This window comes from Ooceraea biroi, chromosome 2 (genome assembly GCF_003672135.1).
Source record: "Ooceraea biroi isolate clonal line C1 chromosome 2, Obir_v5.4, whole genome shotgun sequence".
Taxonomy (NCBI): domain Eukaryota; kingdom Metazoa; phylum Arthropoda; class Insecta; order Hymenoptera; family Formicidae; genus Ooceraea; species Ooceraea biroi.
In genome coordinates, this window is record NC_039507.1 from 5222551 (window position 1) to 5236024 (window position 13474).

At 37.3% G+C, this 13474-nt stretch overlaps 1 protein-coding gene across 3 annotated transcripts in view; it reads left to right on the forward strand.

Annotated features, from left to right (window-relative positions):
* Window positions 1–13474, forward strand: part of LOC105281663 (disintegrin and metalloproteinase domain-containing protein 10) — a 62575-nt gene that overhangs the window by 475 nt on the left and 48626 nt on the right. For 2 of the 3 annotated variants that reach the window (XM_011343060.3, XM_011343057.3), the window contains exons 2-3: window positions 6652–7457; window positions 10515–10656. In XM_011343060.3, the coding sequence (XP_011341362.1) occupies window positions 7148–7457; window positions 10515–10656 (452 nt within the window). In that variant the 5' untranslated portion in view covers window positions 6652–7147. Of the gene's footprint in view, window positions 1–14; window positions 5345–6651; window positions 7458–10514; window positions 10657–13474 lie in introns of those variants that run through there. The other variant, XM_011343058.3, reaches the window with a different exon arrangement.

Below are 13474 nucleotides of genomic sequence, written 5' to 3' on the forward strand. Positions count from 1 at the left end.
GCGTCGAGCGAATGCAGATGAAACAGGTGCACCGCTGTGTACAAATACATTGACGGTGTACGCGCGTATATCGGAGACGACCCTCTGTAGTACCGCGTGTCCTCTCACAGAGAGAAAGAGAGAGATAGAGATAGATAGAGAAAGAGAGATGGTCCTCTCGACAAATTTCCGGAGCCGATCACATCTGAAATGCAATTCAAAGAGAGGGCGCCGCATCGATATTTAAATTTCTGTACATCAAGCTATAATGTCAATTTCAACTCTCTTTGAATTAAATTTTGTTTAAACTAATAATTCTGTTTAAACTAATAATTCAAATACCAAATATCCTGCTCTCTCGTTGCCTATATGAATTATGGTGTTGGTTTTGCGAAAATTTGATGTACAGTGAAGTACGAATTTTGTGACGGTGCTCCGATATCAAAATAACCGCCATTTTCATCGGTTCGGGTCCTTTGTATCTGTCACCGAAAGGATATGTGCCAATGACAGCCTGTATATGTATGCACCGTGTGCTTGAGTCCCCCTGATTTCGTTACATTCGAATGCTCTCGCGTCCTATTGCGTTATGTTTCGATCGGAATGAAAGGAACACTCTCTCGACATCGGCGAGACGGATTTCTCGCGGAGCGAGGTGAGTAATATTTGTCGCGTATTGTACGAAATCGGCACATTGATTAACGGTAAATCTTAATGTAACTCGTCGAGATTATTCTTTATTTCCTCTATATAAATTTATAATTTTCACTTTTAATACTACTAAAAATATAATTTGCAATTATAAGAGCAAGAAACGAAAAGGATAGACGAACAGACACAACGGTAGTTTCCTCTATTATTTAAAATTGCCACTTCGATACGTACTTTTATATTCTAAAGAGAGATTTTTATTATGTTACAGTGGAACGACACAATTACTATAATGAGCTCTCTTTCCCTCTGTTTTCTTATCATTTCCGTAACTTTGTAAAGAAATGCGAGTTTAAAAGTATTCTTGTGTTTCGAATCATCCGTAAAAAAAAGATTTTAATATCTAAGTTTAATATTTTAATGTTGTAAGATGACTATTTGGCTTTAGAGTAGAATGCGCACGTTTCAATTCACTTCTTTTTCTCCCCCTTGTGACAACGTAATTTTCAAGTGTATCGTGATGAAATAGCTTTTGACACTGCGATAATTAAAAAGCCGTCAGTACTCTATCCCGAACGTTCTCCAATCTCGTTGACGCTGTCTGTTTGGACACGTCGATTTACGTCGGACAATTTGCATAAATTACACCCTGTGTCTTTTAAAAGGAAGGATTCGTGATGGCGAAGGACAAGGAGCCAGCTCTACCTCGTCCTTCGACCAAATCGAGCGTGCACCGTTTGCGCGCTGAAGGACGCGCTAAAAGTCGGGAAATATTTGCGACAGAAATTGGTAACGGCTCGTCAAGGTTCCTGGGTAAAGCTTGCAAGCTCAGTCGTAAAGTTGAGAAGGATGTGCAGGGTTACTGTGACGTCCGCTTCTACTTGCTGCGAGGCAAAAGTTTTTCACCGCGCGTTAAACCGAAAAGCATCGCGAGAAACGTGTTTGTTGCTTTTGCAACGTGCGTGTTATCTTTCAGAACGAGCAGTAGAATCAGAATTAGCAATTAAAGTTTATCGCGCAGTTCCATCGGGTAATAATAGATGATTATTTCATGGAGCTGCCGAGTATTACAGTAAAATTCTTCTGAGAATTAAACCATGGGAATTAAATTACATTCGGAATTAATAGCGGTTAGTTAAAACAAACGGAGATTATGTTACCGGGAGTGAACGATAACAAGGGCGATTTGAACCATGCGTTGATTAATAAAAGCAGGATATGTGATATCAGCCTCGTATCCTCTTTGAGATATTTAATAGAACAGACTTATCTTTGCGCTGCACTAGATCTTTCAGTTGTAATTAGACGTTGTACAGAACGCAGAGCTGTTCCGGTCAGAGTTTCTGGCCTTGCTTTTCTGAGTAAACGAAACTAGGCCAGAAATTTGTAATGCATACTGAAATCCCCCATGGATCGCCTCGCACGCGCGATAACACTATGAACCTCAACGCTATATTATTCGGATAGTTTGATATGTTGGGAGAGATTTCTGGGTTCTATAGTGAACGTTGTTTATGAGTGATGATTATTACAGACATATTTTAGCCTGGGGAAAACTACACAGTATACCATAAAATGTTTACGAAAGGATTTTAAATTACATTATTTGAGGATTTTTAAATTACATATTGAAATTCTGCGTCTGGTTATAACATCTCTCGTAAACAACATAACAGCTATCTGAATTATTTAAATTCACCTGCATCAGGCACGCAATATTTTTAACCAAGAACATTGCGACACAGAAATGTTTGTTTTTTTAACTAGACGTAAAACTCGTTCTTTTTTATTAATTTTTTGTTAATTTCCGCGAAAACTTGCTGAATGCAATAACATTGTATAATATGATTTTTATGCTTTTAATAAAATTGAGTGATTTTAATCTGTCTTAGCAAATTTACTCAACATATGATGTATATTATATTATCACGATATTTTTTAGACTCCGTGTTATTTCACAAACTTTGAAGGCATTTAACGAAAATGGTGTAAGATTACATCTAGATTTTTAGCATGTAAAAGATACTGAAAAATGTTAAAGTATTGAATATTGTTTCTCTATAACAGCTTTCAGGAAATGTCTACATCGAAATATAAGAATTAAGAAGAACCTGTTTTAATATAATTTAATTAATAAACATATAAAGAAAATCGTATCCGTCTTAGAAATTATACGTGTAACTGGATACTTTGTCTTGATTCTAATTCGGATTTTAATTTTATTCTGTCACAAATTCTCTTTTTAGAATTAAGATTACCTAATTTCGTTCTCAAGACAGAAGGTTTAAATTTACAGTGTTAACTGTGCAATGCAATCAGCAACTACGGCGACACGTTACATACCACATAAATTCCTAAGTGGCAGAGATTTATCGATATTTGAAAAAGTTAGTGAGGTCGCGGGAGACGAGTCCTTTCTTCGTAATTATTTTATACGTCCGAGCTCTATCTCTCTCGGGTGCTTGGATATTACGCAAAACGTGTTTCGCTAGCGTGCGCATTGCGAGGTAACGGTTCAGCGAGGTGCGCTCAATGGAAAATTGTCCGAACATGTACGTTTTGAATGCGGCAAGCACGACGCTTACGGCACATTTATTTTCTCCCAATATTGAGCTTGGTTTTTTGTATCTTTATGGATTTTGGATTCCTGCGGTTAAATTTTAACAACGTATCACTGGGACGTGATTTCGCTCAGTCTTTAATACTACTTAGGCCCAGTTCCACAAACATCGGTTAACTGCTAACTGGAGGTTAACAGTTAACTGATGTTTGTGAAGCTGGCTCTTTGTCTTTAATAAATAAATGAAACGTCAGGTATAACGTTATGGCGGCTAAGCTGAATACGCGCGCGCGCGTGGAAATTCGGTACTTTGTAAAACGCCCGTGTTGAAATCCGATTTCAGGTTTGATGCTATCAGGATAGTGTTGCGAGGATTGTGTGGAAACACGGAGTTTTGCATGGAGATTCATTTATTCTTCCAAGAAAAATATCTCTAGTCTGTGTTCACGCGCGGATGAATCATTCAAAGTGAGTGCACCGGAGGTACCAGTTTTCTTCGGCTCAAGGTGAATTCACTGGAATTCATTCTCGGTGACAAAGAAAGTGCATGGAAAGTGAAAGAATCTTTTTATAGAAGTGCTATTTAAAGATGGTATATAAACAGCGCTGTAATAATTGCATCAATCAATGCACAGATCCTTACATTTGGATTGAATGAATTTTAATTAAACATGGTCACGTTTTCAAGAAACTTATAACTTTTATAGTACAGTACTATATTATATAATACAGTATTATTATTATTATTCTGTTGAAAATACTTATTCCAACATTTCTAAAATTTTGGACATTGAAAGTTGGAAAAGTAAGAAACTGTACTATTATTTGTAAAAATACGCTTAACATCGCGTTTAAACGAATTCGATTTGCGCAGGTAGCGTTTTTTCTCATCTTTTAAACGCGAATGACCATTTCTGGAGGAACATCGTTCGCGTGAGTCACTTCCTTCTCTCGCTTTAGGCAACTCGTCCCGGAATGATCATCAAATGCGAACCGGTGTAAATTCGCCGCTTCGCCGTGCCGGGACTTGCGAAATGCGAGTAATAGCTTTCGCCGCGCCAAGTCATTCTTCCGCCTGCACGGACGAGGCGCGATAAAGCTCCTCCTCGTACGAACATCGCGTCGACATTCCATTTTCGGAATGTAGTGTCTATTCCGCCGGGGACCGCCTCTACACAGTGTCTCGAGAAAGTGTATTTGGCTGCAGCGGCGCTGCAGCACTGCTTCCGTAATTTATTTTGGCAACGAACTTTAGAGTTGGCCGAAATATCGCAACCTACCTACCTAATTGCAAACTTTACAATCGCAGAAGAACGTACCAGCGAGAATAATGACAAAAAGACAAATAACATCAAGGCCATTTCTCATAAATTCTCATCTCCCTGTATTTTTGAAACTGTGCTTTGTTGAATCGTATAAGATTTTAAATCGCCATTGTTGACATTGAAGGCCGCAAGATTTAGATAGATTTACTTTTAATTAAACCATTAATTTTCGTCTGTTTTGGGTCTGTTTAATTGAATCGCTTGCTATTTATTATTATGATTATCTTTATTTTATAAATGGCATAATAAAACTGCACATTTTGAGAAACAGGATGAAACTTTCCAATCTTTCATTATTTTTAACAATTTCATCATATATTTCTCATATTTGCACTTTAATATAATTTCAAGTGTTTTTGTCACGTTTAAGACAAAATCAGTCCAAGTGAAATGGTGCGAAAAATCCGCTGGCGCGGCGGATGTTGTTCATTGCTCGCGAGCTCTAGCATAAACGTGATTTATTCACGGATTATGCGTCGTGTCATCGAGGAAAAACGTATTATCGCCGGTGATGTCGAGCTTGCGCGCCAACGACGCCGTCGCCGTCGCGACGCATGCACTTTTATTTACACATTACACAGCGTGGATTTCTCCACGTTGCACGTTGTGGTCGGATATACTAAAGCGCGGTTATATATTCGTCCATCCTTCCTCGAGAACGCATCCCGCCTGTTACTTCATTTTGTTCTTTCACGAAGGATTCGCGCGAGTACGGGAATGCAAACGCGAACAGACTTGCACAAACCTGTTTCTTCTCGACGCGGTTATTGGGCGATCCTTTCATAGGAGAAAATGTGCGAGTTTCTTTCACACCTTGGAAGCATACGCGGTTAGTGCATCAGACAAACTGACTCATTAATGCCAATTAATCTCGACTGTTATTTGTGCAATTAAATTCTCATTTAAAAATTAGGCGTGATTTAATTAATAATTATATCGTGATTTGCTTGATTTGATTAAATTACTGTCGTGTTTTATTTGTGATCATGTAATTATGTAACTATACATATTTTATTGCACATTTTTAAGACATATTTGGGTTTTTCAGGACATATTGGTTAATGAATAAAAATGGTGTTTAATCTTGTTAGTAAGCAACAAAATCACATTTTCTCGGGCAAAAAAACAGTTTCGTTCATGGAGTTAACAATAGAAAAGTCACTCTGCTAGTCGCGCGCGATTCATTTGCATGTTTCAGAACTTTTTTCATGAAAAATGCAAACTCTTTGGCGCGTTGGAACACTGGTGCATTTCGCGAGCATTTTTAATCGTCGTTGCTCATTAATAATCTCCCTCGTGTCGGCTATCGCATTTCCGTTGCCATTCTGCAACGGTATTGAAAACTAGAATTAAATTGCACAGGGGAGAATAGAAAATAATAGATTTTATATTAAAAAAAAAATACAAATGAATTTCTAAGTCGCGGAAGAAAAGCTCAGCATTGAAATAAAAAATTTAATTTAAACATATTCCTTATTTTACAAATATTAGGTACATGAAATTGTTTTAAACATTAAACTGTGTTAAATTATTACTCTATCGATATTAACGATAACTAAATGATGATCTTCAGATTACTTAAAGATCTTCATTTCTTGCGGCATTACATGCATTCTCTGGTGTAATCTGGTAACTTGATCTCATTCTGTCCACCGCAAAAACGTGCGGAACACTTCTCTACCAAGCGGACTGTCAAGCGGTGAGATGAGCATAACAAGCAACCACCGTAGCGCCTGTTGGCGCAACTCCCGTACACGGGGGTGTGTACATCGGCAACGTTAATGCGCCCCATTATACAAGCCCGCGTACTCGCGTTTGCCCTCGCGCGAACAATCTTCTGGCCACGATTTGCTCGACGACGTTCTGCTTCTGTGCATTCTCTTTTCCCCTCCAACCTGAACTTTTACGCTTTACAAGTTTTCGCGGTGTAAACACTCATCCATCTCCTTCGCTTTTCCTTCGTGGCTACGTACATGAAAAGTGCGTAATTTCGTGACGCGAGAAGTTTCACGATCGCGAGTAGGTCCGCCACCCTAATCCAACCGCCCTAATCTCTCCCAAGAACAAATAATCTCGCGACTTGCGCGCGCTCATAGTACTTACGACCAATTTTTCGGTCCACATTTCTGTCAACAGGATCGATCGACGGTCGGAGAGCAGCGCCCGGAGGTGGTTGACGTCGAGAAGGGAAAAGGACGACGAGGAGAAAAAGGAGAAGAAAGAGAAGGAAGAGGAGGAGAAGTCGATCCACCGTCGAAGGTGAGGTGAGGTGGAAGCGGCTAAAAAGGAGAAGGAAGAAGCAGAAGAAAAAAGAAGAAAGGCTGAAAGCGAAGAGGAGACGCGGTGGAGGAGGTGGCGGAGGGGTCGAAAGGTTGAGCGACCTACAGACCACGACGAGGAGGAGGAGGCGGCACGCGGAAGGGCGCGGTGAGGAAAGAGTAACGGCGGTGAGGAGGAGTGGAAGAAAAGGGGAAGAAGGAGAACAAGGAAGACGAGGAGGAGAGGGACTATCGGAAAAGGACGGAGAAATGATCTTGGTAGATGACTGGCAAAGTGCTGCGGTGGTCGACTCCTCGACGAAAGACAGATAGCGCCGCCATTAGTTGTTGCCGGGGCACGGAACATCGGGCCCATGCGCGTTGCGGCCCTGGCCGTGGGTGAAGAGGGGGAGGAAGAAGAGGAGGAGGACGAGGACGAGGAGGAGGAAGAGGGGGAGGACGAAGAGGAAAAGGAGGAGAAGGAAGCGCAACCCCGAGCGGTACACCACCACGGGGCCCGCGGGCCCGCGATGGGCCCCGCGGCTACGGCAGCAGTGGGGGGTAGAAGTCGATGGCCCGCCACAACGTGTCCGTTTCTCTTTGTGCTGCTATTGCTGTTGCCCGTCTGGATTCTGACGACCGTCGTCAACGCGTCTCCCCTTCATCCCGCACCTCCCTATCGTGGTGAGTCATGTTTCACCTTTCTTTGTTGGCTCGCCGGAGTAGTGGTACGCCAAAGTCGATGTGCCTGAAACGTTAATATTAAGACTTTAGATGAAGGATTCAATTTTATATTTATAATAAATATAATTTTTTTATCATTATGTGGAAGATACTATATATTCTTATAAGAAATATTAATATAAAATTCGGCATTTTATTTTATTATATATTATTATTTTATTATATTATTATATTTTATTATATATTATTATTTTATTATATTACATTAAACGTATTATCGTATTTTAAATTACATGTACGAAGCTTGCGAAAAAAAAAGTGAAAATAACCTATGTTGCAAGCCAAGAGAAAGATTTGATCTTTATTGGGCAATTATTCTTGCGATTCACAGCATAGATTTGAGTGTAATTACGGCTAATGTTTGATTGTACTATGTATTAGAGGGAGAAAAAGAAAAAAAAAAGAGAGAAAGAGATATGTTCACGAATTCATGATTAGCAATCTACATGTGCATCTTGCAAGTAATAGGACCTTGATCTCTTGTATTTATAATGAGTACGAAATTGGTTTCGCATGAGTAACCGATTCATAATTAATAAGCCTCAGGCTTTTATTAGGTTGTCATCTCTTTTTCATCATCTGCTCATCATACATGTATTATTATTGTACAAGTATCGTAACAGTGTGTGTATACATCTGTGTGCATGCATTAGTATTCATGAGACATATCTTTGAAATATCTTTGGTCCAATATTAAAATTTCACAATAAATGAAAATTGATGCTTGTGTAATATTATATCACAAAATGTAAATCAATTTCGTATGTGATTCTAATGTAAAAAGGTATTTAAAATTTTATCATTTTTTCTCATTTCATCCTAGAAAGACTTCTCACTTTCTTAATATTAAATATACTAGAACATCTTCCACGTAAATTATAAGTTGACTTTAGTCTATCGCTCTTAAAGTTGAAAGATGGAGTTGCGAAAGAAATGAGTATTAGAGTTAATCGGATCTTTGGACTATTCTGTATAACGAACTTTACAAAGAGCGAATATAATAAGTACACTGTCTCCAACGTACTCTCTACATTTCTCTTTTCTTTTTTTCTTTATCAAATATCCGTTTCTTTTTCTAGAGATATATTTCAGTATCGTAAATCGCCATCGAATCTGATAAATCTAATAAAGTTCGGTTTATTCGCGATCAGACATGCTCACGTGAGTCTAGACATGTACGACACATCGAAACATCGCGCCGTTCGATGTCCCAAACGGGTCGCCCGCACCATCGCCCAGCCGATGGCCTCGTGTCCGATACTCGCCTTTGTTCCACGTGTTCCTTTTGTGTTCCGATCGCTCCGATCGGTAGTATTTACGGAAACAATGGTACGCGACCCTAAACGGCACTCTAATTGCGAGAGCACGTGATGTAAACTGCAGTTCGCGTCGTCCCATTGACGAGCTCGAGCAGTTTGCTTCGGTACCGAATTCAAGTCCTCAAAGTCCTCTCGTTAAAAGTATATCGTATAATTTACATCTCTCGTTTAAATCTATTTGGAACAACTACAAATCTAGAACAAATTGGGTAATGTAATTGACGAAGAGAGAGTAGATGCCTAGGTGCAAAAGCAGTACTAAGAATACAATATTAAAAAAATAATAATTGAATTAAATAACAAATTCTTTTTTAACTTGTATAATTTTTATCTTTTTCAAAAACAGAAAGTTATGATAAATGTTATATCCAGAGATTATAATATAATATAAAATATAATGTATAATAAAAGTTTATATTAATAAAATCATTTTATAATAATAAAATATAAAATTATTATTAATTCATTCCATTTTGCATTAGTTATTCGCTTAAATGATTTGATTATCCAACATTTTTAATGGAAATATTATTGATGTTATTTTTGTTTCTCCTAAAATACTAATTATTAAAATTTTTATTTTTATATTGTTATAAAAACTCTTTGTACGTCTTTTTGTCTTGTAATCTTTTTTTATTGAAATTTTTATGAAAATATCAAGTAGCTATTAAAACTTGGTACATTGAAATCTAGAGACAAGGTTAAAAGTTAATGTGTGTGCATCCTCTCGGCAAAGTGGACGCGAAACAAGTGCACTTCGGCTGCTGCACTCGTCCGAGATCTGAAAACGCGTCTCTGAGGAGCTCTCTCGGCCGAGTGGCCGCGGTGAATGCTCGAGCGTCCGCTTCCTCTTAAAATTTTCGTGGTCCTTCCAGCCTCAAAATACTAAGTGAGTTTCCGCAGCAAATGTAATATTTCGCAACATGCACAAAAAGAAAATTGAAAAATTATTTAAAAGATTATCGTTCTTTTTTTTTAGTAAGCCGTGCAGAAAAAATATCTTGTACAACATACCTATCTTCTAAGTTTGCAATGATCTCATCATAAAATGCGCCATAGTCATCGCTTTTTTTCCCACTGTGAGCAACCGAGTGTGAATTGAATGTATTTTAAGATGCGTTTACATTGCATGAATACATAAATTCTAAACACTTTTATAATATATGACGAAAAAAACTCTTAAAAATATTTAAAAATTTGCTTTAATTGCTTTTCGTCGATTTTAAGTTATTATTAAGTTCTCAGTAACGATATATAATTAGAAATGAAAGCATTGCGTGCTGTATTCAAAATAAATGAAATTAACACAGTACATACACACATAATAACATAATAACTGTAATAACAACCAAATATGGACTTTTTAGAAGCTTATCTTGATTAAATTATGATTCACATGATAGACTTAGTATACAGATTTATATGAAAGGAAAGAAAACTACGTTCGTTAAATCAGAGATCTACTTTGAAATTTTTTTGATTTATTTGTATAAGGAACATGAGCGAACATTTGTACGTTTGAAGAAAAGATTGTCCGCTTCTAATCTTGCTGTGTGTGCTCGCACTTGGTACAAATACACCTTTATGGCATCGATTCATTTTCACATGACTGCGGTTTACGATTTGCGCAATGCATTCTTTCCAGACGGCCGTTAATTCTTTTTTCTTCGCATTTCAGATATCACGCAAGGCTCATACATCAAGTACTATGAGGCAGTCACTTATGACACCGCGGCCTTGAGACGACATCGCAACCGGATACGTCGCGACGTCACCGACTCCGAGCAACCTCTGATTCTGCACCTGAAGACGCTCGACAGGTGAGTCCCATAAGCAAACTCGTTTGTTCACCTCTCTTTATCTTAGTATACATAGCGAGCTCTTCCCTTCGGTGCTCATTCGCGATGTGTTCTGAGCAAAGACGGAAGATCGATACGGAATCTGACCCTGGATACTGGAGAAGCTTGTCCTGAAATTTCAGAGCACCAATTCAGATATACTATTCTACTTGCAAAATCAAAGCAAGGACGAAAGAAACAAGCTTCTATGATTATATTATTTTTCACTTTAGTTACTTTAGTTACTTTAGCGATTGTTTTACAATCTCACTTTTAAATGAAATAAATATGTATATTAAATATTAATTTAAAACATTTTAAGATTTCATTGATTTTTTTGAGATTCTATATTGAAAAATGTCATCGATATTTAAGATATTTTCTTAAAATTTTTTCTAGTAAAACGTATATTCCAAAGTTTTATTGAAATGTTTCTTATAAATTGCAAAATTAGGGAAGATGTTTAGTTGTAATAGTACATAAAAACTGTGAAATATTCTAAAAATCTATAAGATTGTTTCACGATAATTTCACGAGAATGTTAAGTCATTTCAAAATTAGAATTGTCGATATTTGATGTTTCACTTACAACGATGACCCAATATTAATTTTTGGATTAATATTATATCTCTTACACATTGCTCAAGCGCATAAAATGATTTAAAGACGGTATTTTGCCCGTAGCACTCTCGGTATGTCCTTGTTAGGTCAGTATAGCTTGGAACCGATTAAAGATGGTGGCTGGGACCAATTCTCGTGTGGCTTATACATAGTTCGCGCGTACCGTATAATCGAAATTATTATGAAATGATATACCTACGTATATATTATAAGTACTTTCTGTGTGAAATAAGTTTTGCTGTAAACAATAGAACACACAAAGAAAATTGTTATTTCATCAACAGAAAAAACTTTATACTATTTTATTTTATTTTAGAGATATTCTTTCTTCGATTACAAGATTTATTTTTTATTCTTATTTTTTAATCGTTATCTCTTTTTTCTGTTCTTGGTGTGCTGGATGAAATGTCTGATATAAAACATAGAATTTATGGCAATATTTCGTAAGATCGAAAGTTTTCGTTGCTAAGCAATTACAATGATAACAATTAATACAGATGATGATTGAGGAATCGTAAAACACGCGTCCTTTTCTTGCATCAAATGTAACGTCAAGGTTTGAGTTTGCTCGCTGAGCTGGATTTGCTATTCGAGGAAGCAATCACGGAGTTTCACTCTCGTGGTTATTTAATGTAAGAGACGCAACACCAGAAAGTTTAATTTATGATAGCTCCAGTTCAACAACGATATCTAACCGCTAGTTCTAGTTAGTGTCGGTGTATTGCGACGGAACCATTTAAATATTGAATCGCGCTTTCACTTGCAACGTATTTATGAACTTAAGAAATAGCCGCTAGATAACGGATTGTTCTCATTTTTATTTTCTGATCTATGATAGATATTGTGCTTCGAATTTTTTAATTCGCTTATTCATGTATATTAAAATAATCATGTTTGCACATTTCTAATGCAGCACATATATAATAACTTCCTCTCTCTTTGTGAGTAGGAAATAATATAACTATATAGAGAAAGATTATTATCAGTTATAAAAACTCGCGCCGAACTGTGACTTTTGATTTAAATTAGAGTTAGTTATTTGTATCTCTACTTTGCTTTGTTCTAGATTTTAAACTGTATTGTAGTCATACATAATGTTTAATTAATGTAATATTTAATGTTTAATTAATGTAGTTACATATAATAACTAAACATAACATCAACCTCGTTGCATTTTCTCTCTTCGTTGTTCAAGAATGAACGAGCTATACTGAACTAAATGCATATTTTTAATTCCAATCACAAAGTGGCATGGAAATTAAATTAATTCGACAGGGATAGCTGCATTCTTGGAATCAGTTATTGTTTCAAGGACTGAAGCAATTAAAACTCACAGTTCAAAGTATAAACTAAAAGTGGAATGAGTATCGTGTTAATTTTCTTTGACTTGGCTATTGTGTGCGTGTGTGTCGAGTTTTTTTTCTGTTTCTTTAACCTTTTCATGTTTCCTTATATTAAACTACATTTGATAACTTTTCTCGAGCGTTGATTATACCTTTACTCGAAACATATCTCATTGTCAGTACTTGATAAGAAAAGAATTTATCTTATTACTAATAATTAATAATAATAATAATATTATATAATAATATAATATTAATTATAATAATATAATATTACATCTTTCCTCCTCCTTCTGATATAAGTATACAATATATGGAAGATGCTTAATAATTTTCTTAAGTAGGCTTCGAGATAATACTGCATTAGTCCATTATAGATTGCATTTGTCCGATGAATCGTATAATCGGCTTAAACTGCGTCTGGCTCCGAAAATTTCACCGGGGATTGACGGGGGGAGGCGAGAGCGTGAGAGGTTGTGTGGGGAACGTTAAACATTTGTCAAACTATACATAATGCAGGGAACCATGACGAGCGCGTGCACCATGCAGATTGCAAAGTTACAACGAATGGTTCGGTGTCTCGACCGTGGCGAAGTGACCCAGTAGAAATGGCTTGGGCGCGAGCCCATCCCCTCTGCCCACGGGAAAAAGGAAAGGGAAACAAGTTTCCAAGGAAATTTCGCCCGTAATTCATAGACGTTAAGCTAATTAACTGGCGGGTACTTCTTGATCCGACAGTTCGGAGGATTTGCGGCGCCCGGGAGAGAGATTCCGCCGACGAAGGAATCGCCGAGCGAGCGAGCGGAGTCGAGCCTCGCGATTCCCGTGCTGGATTT